Source organism: Periplaneta americana, chromosome 4 (genome assembly GCF_040183065.1).
Source record: "Periplaneta americana isolate PAMFEO1 chromosome 4, P.americana_PAMFEO1_priV1, whole genome shotgun sequence".
Lineage (NCBI taxonomy): Eukaryota > Metazoa > Arthropoda > Insecta > Blattodea > Blattidae > Periplaneta > Periplaneta americana.
Window position 1 is genome coordinate 42542498 of NC_091120.1, and position 16228 is coordinate 42558725.

At 35.9% G+C, this 16228-nt stretch overlaps 1 protein-coding gene across 1 annotated transcript in view; it reads right to left on the reverse strand.

Annotated features, from left to right (window-relative positions):
* Positions 1–545: 545 nt before the first annotated feature.
* The window catches only part of LOC138697768 (serine/threonine-protein kinase 32B), a 413746-nt gene continuing 398063 nt past the window's right edge, over positions 546–16228 (reverse strand). Inside the window, exons 6-10 of the mRNA XM_069823257.1 lie at positions 12374–12463; positions 9658–9881; positions 8432–8557; positions 7617–7754; positions 546–6226 (exon numbers count right to left, since the gene is read on the reverse strand). Coding sequence (XP_069679358.1) covers positions 5204–6226; positions 7617–7754; positions 8432–8557; positions 9658–9881; positions 12374–12463 — 1601 coding nt within the window. The 3' untranslated portion in view covers positions 546–5203. The remainder of the gene's footprint in view (positions 6227–7616; positions 7755–8431; positions 8558–9657; positions 9882–12373; positions 12464–16228) is intronic.

Below are 16228 nucleotides of genomic sequence, written 5' to 3' on the forward strand. Positions count from 1 at the left end.
CGTCTTGATTGGGACGAAAATACGTTGATGACTTCGTCTTTGAAATTGCAGTTGGGCCACTTGCGAAGTTTCTGTAGAAATGAATTTTCAATGGACATCAGTGCCAAGCCGGATAAACGTTCTTGTGTATGAGTTGATCTACAGTAGGATTTTATTCTCTTCAACGCAGAAAATGTTCTTTCTACTGATGCTGACGTAGCTGGTATTGTCACAATTAATGTTGCCAATTTAAGGACTTCAGGAATAACTTGGTTCAGCTGGTTTTCATATATGGCAGATAATATTTCATGGATAGGTTTGTTCGAAAAATCAAAGACTTCTGCTGAATATATTACACTTAATTCATTTTTCAAACGTACTTGATCAAAGTGACTGTTATAGGACTGAAATAATTTGTTTAGTGCCTCATTCGGGAAGTTTTCTCTATAAGCAGAAAATTTTTGAGAATCTAGGAGATGTGTGAACTGAAGCTTTCCATAATCAGAAAATCTGTCAGTAATTTCCAGTGCATACGATCTAGTATGCTGTAGTACAGCTGCCTGTATTTCAGTTCATCATCTCATTTTCTTCGCTTTAATGGTGGTTCCATTGTATTGGCTGAAGAATTTTCATTTTCCATATTACTCCATATGGACGGAAACCCACTACGTCTGAACTCGGATATAGCCTAGTATTTTTTAACTTTGATACCTCTTGCAAGCAGTATGCTATGTCTAGACTTTTTGTCTGAAGAATATTGTAGAGCACATCTATATGTGCGAACACTCTAGCATAAACTTCAAGAAGAAATATATTCTGAAAATGTGTGAAAAAATACAAATATCCTTGAGCCTGCACAATTACATCATCATCCCAGTTTTCTTCAGAGTCATTACAAATGATATTTTTAAAGAAAGCAGTCAGTTGTTCTCTGTATTCCTTTACTGTATTTACAAGCCGAGATGTAAAATTCCATCTAGTTGGTGCTACTTTTGGGAGTTTCTTGTTCATAAATTCTTTGAGTTTTTCTGATCTTTTAGGAGATGATGAGAAAAATGCAGCTAAACCCGACAGTGATTTGAAAAAAAATGCGGTATTCTGGAATGCATGAAGTAGTTTGTTGCAAAACTAAATTGAGAACATGGCTGTAACAATGAACAAATAGTGCTTGAGGATACTTTTCTTCAACTTGTTTTTAAGCCATTAATATTTCCCGCCATAACTGAAGCACCATCGTATGTCTGTGCAATTAACTTATTGCCGACATTGTATTCTGCTATAACACCTTCCACATGCTGAAACAAAGCAGCAGCAGTTTTGCCCGAACTGACGTTTGTGAATCCTATAAACCGTTCTTGAACATTGGCAGTACTGTCGACGTATCTTAAAACAGTGGACAATTGACTCTGATTAGAGCAGTCACTTGTTTCATCAACAATGGCCATGAAAAGTGCTTCTTCTATTTCAGATTTTATGTTCTTTATCATAACCCCACTTATAGCAAATCTTAAGTGATTCTGAATTGCAGGAGAAGTACCACGAAATACTGTTGAACCCACAAGATGATTGGCCAGTATATGGTCAAATTAACTTAAGGAACTTAAATATTCAATATAATTTCCTCTATTGTCTGATTCCACATTCTCGTTATGACCCCGAAAAGCGAATTCTTGTTTTCCTAGAAAGCAGACTGCGTTAATAAGACGCAGTAAAATCTCCCGATTTCTTTTCACAAGAGCATTGTGTTGGTTGATGTGTAGAGCTTTTTGCTTATCTAGCTGTAAATCAATTCTTGTCTTCCCAAAGTTTGCAAAGTTCATGCTACTACAAATATGAGCTTTTGATTTGTCGTGTTTTCGAAGGGAGTTCACATTAGAAAACCTCTCTTTTGACCACACATTGTTTCGCGGCTAAATAACAAACATGGCCAGCAAAATAGTTTAGACAGTTTAGAACTACCACACAACCAATTCCACTTACCATATGATGTTGAAGTGAAATGGCGTGTGTACTCACGCTGTTTTTCTTTTCTGTCCATGGACAAATTTAACTCAGGAGTTGGTCTTTCCATTTTCACAATTTCAACTTTCTCGTTGTATTTACGACGGTTAAAAGGCACTTTTAATAAACCTTCTACTACACAGTCATTTTCAACACAAACCTCTCCAGCAACTTGCTCTGCCATATTTTTCACAATATCACTTAATTGGGAAATTAAAAACTTAATAATTCACAATTAATATAACTCTTAGACACTCGAACAAATCACAAATTTAAAATACTGCAATACTGCACTGCAAGAACACAATCACATTCATGAGCTGGCGTACTAAGCGTATTGTTGCTTCGCGCCTGCGAAGAAACCGATCACGAGAGCGGCAACTCGCCCAGCCTACGAAGGAAACAGTAGGGAGCGGGGGGGACGGGCAGTTGTGCGAAGGACAGCGTGCGTGGTACGGTCACAGGCTACCCCTCGTAGGAGCGGTTTCTCCAGCGATGCCGCCTTGACAACTTGTTTCTTTTCGAGAGCAGAGAGCGCATATAAATCTAACAGTTACTTTAATTTTAATTACTATGATAAAACTAATAATACAAAATTATTAAATTATGTATCATAAACTTTTTCTTTTGTAATTTCCTTGGGCTACCGCCGGTAGCCCCGGTAGTCCGCAAAATACGCCCCTGGATTAATCTTGCTCAGGATAGGGACCAATGGCAGGCTTATGTGAGGGTGGCAATGAACCTTCGGGTTCCTTAAAAGCCATAAGTAAGCAATCTTAATCTGAATTATGGAAAACAAGGAAATAATGAAGAATCTCATTTTGTAGATTACATGCCAGAATCCCTAATTGCAGCACACTCGTTATGTGAGGAAGATACTGTTGTAGTATGGGTGGTGTTAAGAATGGGCAACATGCTCCTTTATCTCAAAAACTAGTTAGAAGTAATTTCGTTCTCTCTTCAATCTCTTTATAGGTCCTCCTAAGCTTCTGGACACAGTAATAAGTACATAGCAAATGTTTAGAATCACCATCTCATTTCTTCTTCTAGTTATTGTCTTTTATACATTTAAATACTAGGCTTAACTCACATGGATCATAACACAACCACACCACGCCACAAAACAGTGGTTCACTTGTGGGCGGTCAGGAATTAGTATGGAAAGAGATGATGGTAACTCACACGAAACACTATAACTGAAATCAGTGTCGACGTCTGTCGCAATGAGTGGTCGGTATCACCCACAGAATTGTTGCTGTCGGTGGTTGAGCGCAACTCACATAGTGTGACATGCTCACCACTCGTCACTGAAACATATCCTTGGAAACGACAGTCGCTTACCTGCCGACGACAAATACCACATTTTGGTATTAAGCTTGCGGTGTGGTTGTCTGTGGTCGACATGGACTTCAAGCAACCACTAAAAAGGGTCGGTGTGTGGTTGGTTCTGCCAACAGCATAACCACACAAAACTTCAAAATAATTACAAAGATGTGGTCCGTGTTGAGTTTAGCCTTAGGACACAAAAATTGATGTTGTAATTTTATAAAATTAAAAGTCTCTTAATTTCTATTGACCACCTCTATATATTTTCTTAATACTGTCCATTTCAAATACTACATACCATCATAAGTAACTACCAGTTAGTTCGCCAAATACTAATTTTAAATAAACTATTTAATACGATGCAATATACTAGGCCTACACAATTGGTCAGAGGTTAAGTAGTATTTCAAACGACAAAATCTGGGGATTACACAACAGAAGATTCAATTAATGTACAATATTCACTCACAAGGAGAGGACACGCTCTGTATATCACAGAATTAAATAAGATTTTGTGACATGAAAGTATTAGACGTAGTGTTTAAAGTCATACCTGGTATGGGTGGCCAATGACCCCTCGTTTTGAAAATATTGGCTATTGTTTGTGACATACTTCCGTTAGGTGTCTAATAGGAAAACATTAGACTGTGTAACGGCGTAGCTCATATAATTGGATGCTGAGTTGTCATCCAGGCAACTTGAGTTCGAATCCTAATGCCTTCTCATTTTTTAAAGCTTGTTATTATTATTATTATCATTATTATTATTATTATTAATTTTTTATTCGCTTTCAGTTGTCAGCTCCTATATTCAAAGCCATGTTGAAATATGCGTGGCATGCATCAAAATTAATAAACGAATGAGAAGTGTTTGTGAATGTGAATGATATCTGTTTCGCAGTAGAAGTGCGGAAAAAATGTGTGTGACTGTGGACAACCTTCTTTCATCTGCTGTGCATGGTGCAGGAAATATGTATGTTTTGTGTGTTTTTATGACATTTATCATAATGAATCGGGACACAATGAAGTGGAATAGCTGCTACAGAAACAGAACAGACACCAGTGACACATCTTACCTGCCTACATGAGCAATATTTCATTGTTTATCCTTTACAATACAATGTTAGCTAATTATAATTTGTTTAAAACATGATGAAGCGTTCAATACATTGAGAAATATGATATATGTAAATAGATTAGCCTACTGTGATCACAATATTAATCATTATTAAAAGAAAAAAAAATAGGACCAGTTAAGATTCGAACTTAGGTTGCCTGGATAACAACTCAGCATCCAACCATATGGGCTACGCTGTTACACAGTCTAGTTTCCCTGTTGAGCACCTAACGGAAGTATGTCACAAACAATAGCCAATATTTTCAAAACAGGGGGGTCATTGGCCACCCATACCAGGTATGACTTTAAACAGTATGTCTTGTACTTTCATCTCACACAATCTTATTCCATTCGGTGATATACAGAGCGTGTCCTCTCCTTGTCAGTCATTTCTTAAGACATTGTTTAAAGATAATTTTTACTTTTTAATATATGGTATATAGCCCTTTTACATGTTTGGATGATGATGACGATGATGATGATGATGATGGTGATATAAATAGTGTAATACCAGTAGTCGAGATACCGGTAATATTGCATAAAGAGCATTGTGAGTAGGTACAGGCAACTAACAGTCATGTTGATGTAATAAATAGATGAATGTGACTGGCATCATTTAAAATCTATCAAAATGTTTTAATTATATACACTGATATAAATAAGCATTTCCCCATGATAGGCTTCACCACATGTCCTTGCAGTATTGATACAGGCCTCCATGCAGTCTTATAGAATAGGTATTTTATATTGTAAATTAAAAGCCATGGACCTGTGTTCTACATCATGTTAAATTCAAACTCCTCTTAGAGACAAAATCAGTGTTCTGTTTCCTCACCACATTACTATTCTGACAATCTCTATCTTGCATAAGACTGTTACTACCTTTGCGATGTTGAACGTGCTCCTTACAATCGTCTCGAACGTCTTTTCTTCTCTCATGTGTTGTGTCACATGGCGTCTTGAAAGCTAAGCCTTGCGTCCCAGTGCTGTTCGAACTGTGACTCTGAACACAGACATGGTTTGTACTCTTTGCATCTGTAATTTGGCACTTGTGACTAGTTTCATCTAAGCTCAGCACACTTTTCGGCATACTACTATATTTCTTACGGCTCTTATTTGTAACACTTTCTTGGTTTATGTTATGACTACAAAACAGTTTTGAGGATGACTTAGGACTTGGTAAAGACTGTTCAATATTGTTTAATTTAGGACAAGATCTGCAGTGATCAGCTTCTTGTAAAGGGCTAGCAGAATCATATTGATTCGTCTTATTAGTAAGTATATCGTACTTATTTTGACTTTTACTTTGGGGCATACGGTCTCTAGAAGATGTAATGGTGCTTTGAGTAAAAGTATTTCGACCTTGGGGAAGAACTTCTTTTGTATGAGTGTGATCGGAGTGTCTTCTTTCAACTTGATCTGCTTTCATAAAACTACAGACAAACCCAGTTTTTACAGCTTCATCAACATTTGTCGCCATTGTACTGATACAATGTTTGTTTTTCGATTCACCTTCGTGTTTACTGTACTCGGAGGCAACTGTCCTTTTCTGGCCTTTCAGAGAGTCTGCTGCCCTGTCACTGCTTGCAATGCTGGCACTCTCTGATAGCGATTCGTGGTCTTCACTGCAAGTGCGTGTGGGACCTATAGGATCAGAAGCCCTCATAGCTTCCAGCAGCTCTTCCTCCCAAGCGGTTTCCTTCTGTTCTCGCTCCCTACGTGCGAGTTCACGTTCCCGGTTATAAACCCGGAACTGAGGAAGGTGTTGGATATATCGCTCCGTCATCAGCTCTCCACTTCCATCCTAATGTGAAACAAAGGAATAATGTAAGCATCAAAATTTGCATGAATACATTAAGGTACCCAACCCAAAAGATAAATATTTGATTTAGTAGTTGTTATTGTACTAATGATGGATCTCTGTTCTTGTCCATTAAATGCAGTCTTTTAAGTTCTATTGCGGTATATTTTTCTACATCATTTTCTGCCCTTGTCTATCAGACGGAGGGATGGTGCAAGAGAAGGGGTTTCAGTGTAGGCCCTACATGTTTACATTCAATATCATTAGATATTTTTAAACTTTGTCTCATGTTATAAACCCTAATAATTTTCAATTGAATAAGGTTGGATTTATTACCAATGCCAGAAAGGGAATGCTAAGGGGTATAAATATATATCGGTAATTAACCTTGAACCTTCGTTATAAACAAAAATGAAAGTTGTTATTATGGAAAGGAGTGCCTATGTTGTTTGATAAATGTTACTCCATGATTGGCACTAAAAAGTATAGCAAACTCTATATTTTGTGAATTTTTAAAGAAATTATGTCAGATAAAAAAATGGTTTAAAAAAATTGAGTACGTATAGATCAATAATAAAGAGCCTTTCTATTTTTGAAAGTTTCATGCGAATATGGTGGATTCACTGAGGGGTCATCGTCTTCTGTACTGTTATGTCACCAAAAAGAATTGAGTTGCGGAATTTAAAAGAGAGAGAATGAAGCTGTAATATTATTCATCCATATTCTATTTCTTGTGATCAAAGACAAAGGGCTACTACAGTACTTGATTGGCATCGTATAATCACTTCATAAAACACAATGTAATCTTAACATTTGTTATCATAATACTATATTATCATATAAATTCAATCTCAAAACATATACAAAGAAAGGTTTCCGAAATCAGGTTTTTGAGATTCATATGAGCTTGGATGAACATTTGAGGAACTCATTTTCAAAACGCCTCTTGTCCACCTGATAATGAAAATGAGCTTCCTGTGTCCATGCAATCTTCAATTATAATTGTCATTATTTGGCTTCAGAACACCCTCTAAACACAAAAATCTTGCGTTAAAAGTGACTAACGGATTCAAACTGACTCTTGTCCACAGCAAAATTTGCGACAAAACATTAGTTCCAGCCTTGGAATCAAAGAGTCTCATGCTCCTATTTGATTCTAAATGCACTCAACCTCTTTGGTTTCATAATGTCAATTGCACAGCTGGTAAGAAATTTTAGACCTGAAAACTTTTTTCGTGATTTCCCACAAAGTTACGGGAATGGACAAGAGTCGTTTTGAAAATGTTCTTCATTTCATTTAATATTAGGCACATGAAATTAAAAATTGGAACATAATGAATTATTGTATAACTTATTCAATATCCTTATGTCTTCACAGTTAATAAAAACTCACCAAGTCCGCACTTGGTGACCCTTGTATTTCACGAAGAGAGCGTTGTTTTGCGAGACGCTTTTTCTTCTTATGTAGTGGACGAGTCTCTACAATCATTTCTTCTAATTCAAACGTGGGGTCACAATTAAGGTGGTCGTGCTGGAAAAAAAATAAAAGTGACATATTTTAACAACAGTTAAATGAAAGTTGTGGTAACCACTTTTCTTGACAGAGATAGATTTTTCTGTTCACTTATTTTAGAATAGTACCCCTTCAATTATCATTAAAAGAAATATAGAGAAATTCTCATAAATAACATGCATGTTGAAATTATTTCCTTGCTGTTCTGTAGCCAACTGTTTCTACACAGTTGAAAGTTGTAATTTTTCTTTTTGTCTCAAGGGGCCATAAAAGGTATAAAATAATTAGGTAAATGTCCATGTTGCATCCTGTGTTTGCACTGATAGCTGAGTTTAGGAACTTAGGCAGTCTGTATTCTTAGGAGTCTCGTTCACCTTATAAGCTATGCAGGAGGTTTTGGGTGTGAGATGGCAAGGAAATTACCTCACTGTACAATAGGTTAAGTGACAGTTTTACTAACGATACTTTTGGAGAAAGAAGGAACTAGACATCTTAATTAAAATAAAAAGTAACACCAACAACTTTAAATTGCTTTAATTTTCATATAATTTTAACAAAGAACGGAACAAAATTATAATGAATTCTCATATATTTTTGGTATCAGATAATCAAGTGAAACCTTTATATTATTTTACAAAAAATTAATACATTTATTTATAGTCTTAAAATAGATATTAGATTGCTCATTAACTTACAGGTGGTGTGAATGAAGGCTTCACTCGTTTCTCTAGTACAGCTTCTAGATTAATATCATGAAGACATTGCACCTTTCTTAGTTCTTCTAAGGAACTAATTCTGCCACCAGGTCTTACACAGAGGAGCTGCAAAGAAGAGTTACTTAGGAGCTAGACTGTTAGTAAGTTTCATGTCATCTTCAAGATACCGTGTATTTTATTCATTCTTGATTATACTTTTTTAATACTTATATAATTACTGATGACATCACGTCAATATTTTATGTTTGCTCTTAAGAGTACAGCAGGAAATAACATGTCTGTTAGTCTTTACCTTTTGTGATAAAATAAGCAACCTTCATAATAAAAGAACTTTATTATACTTTCTACACTAATTACCTTTTGCTGTTCAAAAATCTATAAAACTTTCTTAAAATTAAAATGTTAAAAGTGTTTAAAAATGTTAAAAAAGGCAATATACCTCAACGACAGATGGGTCCATTTCGACATCAATTTAGTGTCATCATAAGTGTGTTTCGAACTACTGTGGCTTCAGCTCGTCTTGATTTTCGACGACTGTTGTCATCAGTGGTGGGGGTGTGCAGCTTTTATGGTAATGGGAAGTTGTCTGAATGTCGTACATTATGAGATCACAAAATGTATGCGTATTGAATTGTAATTGTGTATTAAGTGTATGTTGTGGATATGTTGTTCTAATATGTTTAATTTTGGTCTTTTTGGTTCCTATGTTATTGTAGTTGTGATTGTTGTTGGTAATGTGTTCTGAGTATTTTAATGTGCTCAGGATGACACTAAACTAGTGTCGAAATGGGCCCATCTGTCATTAAGGTGTAATACCTTTTTCAACATTTTTTAACACTTTTAACGTTTTAATTTTAAGAAAGTTTTCTATTTTTATACAAGTGTTAAAGTGAACAACAAAGACAAATAAAAAATCTAATCTTATAAAACTTAAACTTACAATAACATAACAGAACACATATTTCTACTAGGCTTATTCGAATCAGAAATGGGTTATTTTTTAGACAGATTGATTTCATCTTACTTCTCTTCTTCTAGTCTGTATTGATTTCAAAGAAAGGTCTTTTCAAGGAAAATTGAAATAGGATGACTAAAAGGTGTAATGCGTGCAGATCTTCATCAGAATGGTAATGGGAAGATGTCAGTCCAAGGAATTTCATTGTTATACAGTATACATGTGAGGATGCAATAAAAGAGATGCTCACTCTGTCGATGAGATCCACAAAGCCAGGGCTTGCTCTGGAAGATCTTGGGTAGACTGCACCTGCAGCAAACAACGCCCGCACCTCACTCACTGATGTAGCAGAATGGATGTCGAATGGACGTGCGCCATAGAACATTTCATAAGCAACAACTCCTAGTGACCACCAGTCCACAGGAAAACCGTAGCCCACACACTCATCAGCAGCACACTCGAATATCTCTGGAGCTGTGGGAGAAGTACTGTGTAAATTTTATCTAATACGGTATTAAATATCAAACAATGTTACAGAATGTCTCACAAGCTAGTTAGTTAGCTAGCTAGGTAGCTAGATAGCTAGTTAGTTAGTTAGCTAGCTAGGTAGCTAGATAGCTAGTTAGTTAGTTAGCTAGCTAGGTAGCTAGATAGCTAGTTAGTTAGTTAGTTAGCTAGCTAGGTAGCTAGATAGCTAGTTAGTTAGCTAGCTAGGTAGCTAGATAGCTAGTTAGCTAGCTACCTAACTAGCTACCTAGCTAGCTAACTAACTAGCTATCTAGCTACCTAGCTAGCTAACTAACTAGCTATCTAGCTACCTAGCTAGCTAACTAACTAGCTATCTAGCTACCTAGCTAGCTAACTAACTAGCTATCTAGCTACCTAGCTAGCTACCTACCTAGCTAGCTAACTAACCTGCAATCTAGCTAGCTAACTAGCTAGCTAACTAACCAGCAATCTAGCTAGCTACCTGGCTAGCTAGCTAACTAACTAACTAACCAACCACTCAGTAAGTGAATTATCTCTTAGTTGGAATGTGACATTGCCATCGGTAAGCAATTGTGCAGCATGTCAGAGAACCAGTCATATTCTTGGCAAAGGCACGGTTCACGTGAGTCCAAGTGGAACCGAAGACGCCATTAGTTATACTCTCGTTTGTTCGTGACTATAATTTTAGCATAGAATGGCACATATGTATAGTATTGCACAGCGAGTCTTTACACACAGTGATTAACTAATTACTGTATGTGTTAAATAGGAACCAACCATAAAGTTCGAAGATATCAGGAAGTCCATGTTGAATCTTTCGTACGCTACTTTTAACACTTGAGTATAAATAAGTGATTAAATGGCGATCTTACTCGTGTTAATTGTGTAAGCATGTGCGGCTTACAGCTGTTTCGGTGCTATTCGATACCATCCTCAGAGCCTACTAGATCTCAGCGCTATCTCAACTTCGCTGCCTGTTGTGTGGGTGCGTTCGTGCGATGAAGAGTTGTGTCAAATAGTGTGTGTGTTCTGAAATTGATCTGTGTGTTGAGAATTTGACTCTAATAGACACGCCCCCCACCCCCCAAAGAACAATATGAAATATACAGACACACTTAAACACACCCCAGTCAAATTCTCAACACACAGATCAATTTCAGAACACAAACACTATTTGACATAACTCTTCATCACACGAACGCATCCACACAACAGGCAGCGAAGTTGAGATAGCGCCGAGATCTAGTAGGCTCTAAGGATGGTGTCGAATAGCACCGAAACAGCTGTAAGCCGCACATGCTTACATAATTAACACGAGTAAGATCGCCATTTAATCAATTATTTATATCAGGAAGGATTTCCAGGTGTTAACATTCCGAATTATTCAACGTTCCATGACAATGTGAATAAATTCTGAGTGATAGGAAGTGTTACAGATAAGAAACAAAAACGACGGCATAGTGTCCTCACCGAGGAAAATTTGGATAACATTTATACTGAAAGGGAAATAAATCTTCTATTGATAATTACAGATCCATAGGCCTATTACTATTAACAACATTTTCAAAAGTGTTTAAGAAACTTATGCATGGTAGGTATACCGGTAATATAATATATTGGAATCTTTACAATATAGTAAATTAGTAATCTTCATCTTACGATGTTTGGTGACGTATACACGTCCGTTGATGTGACATATTAATGAATTTAAATACTATTATAGTCACAATCATGCCATGGTATGAAAGAAAAATTTCACAACCTCGAGCGGGAATCGAACCTGCGACTTCCTGTTTTCCGGTCAGGCGTTCTACCACTGAGCTATCGAGTTCGTCTCACGCCAAAGGCTTGGAATTATCCTTTCATACTGGCGACTCTGTTATAGAGTACTGTCCATAGCGTCAGACGAACTCGATAGCTCAGTGGTAGAACGCCTGACCGGAAAACAGGAAGTCGCAGGTTCGATTCCCGCTCGAGGTTGTGAAATTTTTCTTTCATACCATGGCATGATTGTGACTATAATAGTATTTAAATTCAATAGTAAATTAGGTTTAGAGGAGTTTGGACAAAAAAGAAAAATCAGCAGAGACTACAGATTTTAGGTTGCTAGATGAAGTATTAATTTGAAATTGCATGCTGGATGAATACGTTTCTATTTAGCTAAAGCATTTGACTGTGTAGAGTGTTAATGATAAGAGTTATAGCAGACTATAGTATCGGTACACGAAAGAAAGGGGCGTGTCTATTAGAGACAAACAAAAAAGGCAAGTCCAATTTCATTTAAAACTTGGCCTTTGATGAAATAATCTCAGATTCAGCAGGATTATTCCAGATGAGCCTGGTTTACGCCTTGTCCTACTTTAGTTACCCCACAATGTTATTTTGTCCTGCTAGAATATATTAAATTTTAGTATATACTATTTATTGTCAATTCTAAGCTTTAAACATTGCAACTATATAAAAATTATATGACATACCCATGTAAGGCTTGGTTCCAGACATGGAAGTAGCTAGTTGGCCATTTTCAAGAACTGTTGCGATGTTGAAATCAGTGATGTGTGCGTGACCTGTGGAGAAGAGAAATATAAATTAATTTCATGTAAGGTGAATACTGTACCAGTAAGCAAAAGACATCTAGTGCAGCATAAAATAGGAAAATATTGAAATATGACAATCAAAATAAAAATTAATAATTAATAAAAAAGTAATATTTTCAAGACATGGTTACTTTCTATCACCTATTTTATGTCATGTTAGAAAAAATAAAGACACTCAGAATAGAGTCGGATGTGTTCTGAAACATGTTCGATGTTAATTAACACCAAGTTAAATATAAGGTGGGTCAAAAGTCGCTTTCCCCAATATTCGTCGTACACATAACTAGAATAAACGAATAGCTGGTGTATTAAGTGATGGGTTGACAACAGGGGCGTATACTGGTTAAAGGGTTTGGGCTACTGCTGACCCTATTATTACACAAAATATATCTAACAATTACTTTAATTTTAATTACTATGGTAAAACTAATAATACAAAATTATTACATTATGTTATATTATAAACTTTTTCTTTTGTAATTTCCTTGGGCTACCGCCGGTAGCCCCGGTAGCCCGCAAAATACGCCCCTGGTTGACAACCATGTTTGTACGTCAACTATTTTTCCGATGTCATGTCTTGAAAACAGCCTTCGTTTTGCCGATATGCAGTTAATATGGCAACAGGATGGAGCACCACTCATTATGGTGTAGGAGTGAGGGGCTTTTTGAACCAGCAATTCCATAAATGGATTGGCCATCATGCGACTTGACGTCATGTGATTTTTTTCTGTGGGGTGCCCTGAAAAATTATATTTTTGCTCAGAAACCGCAGGATCTGCATCAGTTGCGACAGATGATCGAACAGTCATTCTTGAAAATCGATTAAAGTCGTGAGTTATGTTCTGTCATCTGTAAATCAGTGTCTAAACGTTTTGAATTGTGTATCGAGAAACAGGGCTCCATTCTGAACAAAATCTGTAAAGGAATGTGTATTCAAATGTAAATTGAATGTAATTAAATGTAAGGGAGTGTTTGAGAAAAGCGACTTTTGACTTTTAGTTATTAAATAAAAATTCGGTCTTGACAAAAAAATACAAGAAGCAGGCAACATCAGTGCACTCTATTGTACTGCTGGGCAACAAATTAACTTATCCTCCAATGTTGGCCATTAGAAGAAGAAGAAGAAGAAGAAGAAGAAGAAGAAGATTAAATAAAAATCTAATGTATTAAGGCCAAGAGAACAAGCGAGCCAGGATGTTAGTCCTCACGACTATCCATTTTTTAGGAAGTTGCTTACGGGGGGGGGGGGGACATTTAAAAGCAATTGTGTATTCAAGACCCATCAAGAACATTGGAATACTTCGCCAGAGTCTTGAAGAAGGATGTCAGCGGGTACAACTGACTCCATGCAGACAGTAAGACAATCACAATACATCGCTTAATGTACTGTATATTTCTGCATATATACATTTTACTTGTTTCATATGTCAAAACTACTATGCTGATGTATCTATGGAATACAATAAATGAAATGACCAGAACAACGCAAACATTATTATGGAGTAATAAAATATCTACGTGTAATTATAGCAGAAACTTCTGCAGAGCATTTTGTGCTAATTATAAGCAAACATACTTGTAAAATATTGTTCTATATTTGTGTGGAATAGGCCCCTGGTGTTACGTCAGAGATGGATGGACATTCGTGTTCATTTGCACCGCGTTCAACGAGTGTTCTCTCGCCTGTGCATTGTTATGAAGACTGCATAACTTCTAGGCGTTCTGTGCAGGGTGTTTATGCTTGTGTTTTCAAGCGGCAATAATTCTGTGTTATCCGTGCTATCGGTTGTGCATACAAAGTTTGCATGTTTACTGGGTTACCGAAGTCGATATGCAAATACAAGGCGAATTCGGTTTACAAATGGAAATACAATTAAACGTTGCCATATTTATTCAACATACAATTCGAAACAAAGCTGGCAAAGGAAAATTCAACCTGATAACTACAAGATAATAATAATAATAATAATAATAATAATAATAATAATAATAATAATAATAATAATCATCATCATCATCATCATCATAATAATTCTTTATTTATACTGGCAGAGTTAAGGCCATAGGGCCTTCTCTTACACTCTACTAGGTCACAAAGTATACAAGCAGTGAAAATTAACCAAAAAGTTCAAGAACAGAATACTAACATATTACAAAAAATAAATAATAATGATAGCATAATAAAATCGACACTAAACAACATGAAAATAATACCATAATACAAAAAAAAGAAAGTAAAATACATTGGAATGTAGTAAAAGCAACTCATTTAGTACAAATAGTTAATATGGAAAACGTAAGGAAGAATATAACAAAATGGAATGTAATAAAATAATAATAAAAAAGAAAATAAATACGAAAATTAAATAAAATTCACAATAAAAAGGACATGTATAGTATATATATATATATATATATATATATGAATTTAAATACTATTATAGTCACAATCATGCTATGGTATGAAAGAAAAATTTCACAACCTCGAGCGGGAATCGAACCTGCGACTTCCTGTTCTCCGGTCAGGCGCTCTACCACTGAGCTATCGAGTTCGTCTCACCCTAAAGTCTTGGAATTATCCTTTCATACATAGTATTTAAATTCATTAATATGTCACATCAACGGACGTGTATACGTCACCAAACATCGTAAGATGAAGATTACATTATATATATATATATATATATATATATATATATATATATATATATATTTATTTATTTATTTATTTACAAAACTATCGCAGAGAAAAGGACTTATAACTGAAAGGAATCTGAATTGAGAAAGTGCAATTTTAGTTTATTTTTAAAACTAGACAATGTCCGACAGTCTCTGACATGTTGTGGTAGAGAGTTCTAGAGATGAGCTGCAGAGACGGTGAAAGATGAAGAGTAGAAGGATGTTCTGTGTTTAGGAGTGGAGAGTAAGATATGGTGTTGTGAACGAGTATTTATTTCGTGATATTAGGACAAATTTTGAAAACGAGAAGCTAAGTAGCTATGGTTAGAGTTTTGCAGAATATTGAAGAGTAAAGTGAGAGAGTGTATAGTTCTTCGCTCTTTGAGATGGACTCATGACAGCATATTTAGTAAAGGTGTGATACGGTCAGATCTACGGACGTTGCAAATAAATCGAATACATGCATTATGAACACTCAGTAGTCTGTCTGTCAGTCTCATGTTAAGGTCAGCGTAGAGAGTGTCACAGTAATCAAAATGAGGCATCAAGAGCGACTGCACTAAATTCTTCTTGAGAACCAACGGAAGGAAATTTCGAATTCTTTTCAGTGTATGAATTTTCATAAATTATTTTACATATGTGTGTGATTTGAGTATTCCAACTCAAGTTTTTGTCCATATAAATTCCTAGATTTTTTTACTCTATCACTGTAGAGGATAACAGTTTCATTCATTTTAACATGAGATAAGTCACCTGTGTTTAATTTACTTAAGATCACTATAATCCACTAGAATATGCAGTATTGGGGGGGGGGGGAAATGGTTAGATGTAACCCTTCGGGGATAAAATATGAAGACCTGGACTGTAACAAGCTAAGAAGTAGGCTAATGTGACCAATGCCCCAGCCAAGGTAAAAACAAAATCAATTAATTTACTAAGCTTAGTTGTTTATGACGACAAGCTATCATTTTTCACAATAAAGGATTTGTTACTAATTAAAAATTGCTGATTAATAGCTTGTCAATGCTCGCAATTCACTAGTCACTAAACATTAAA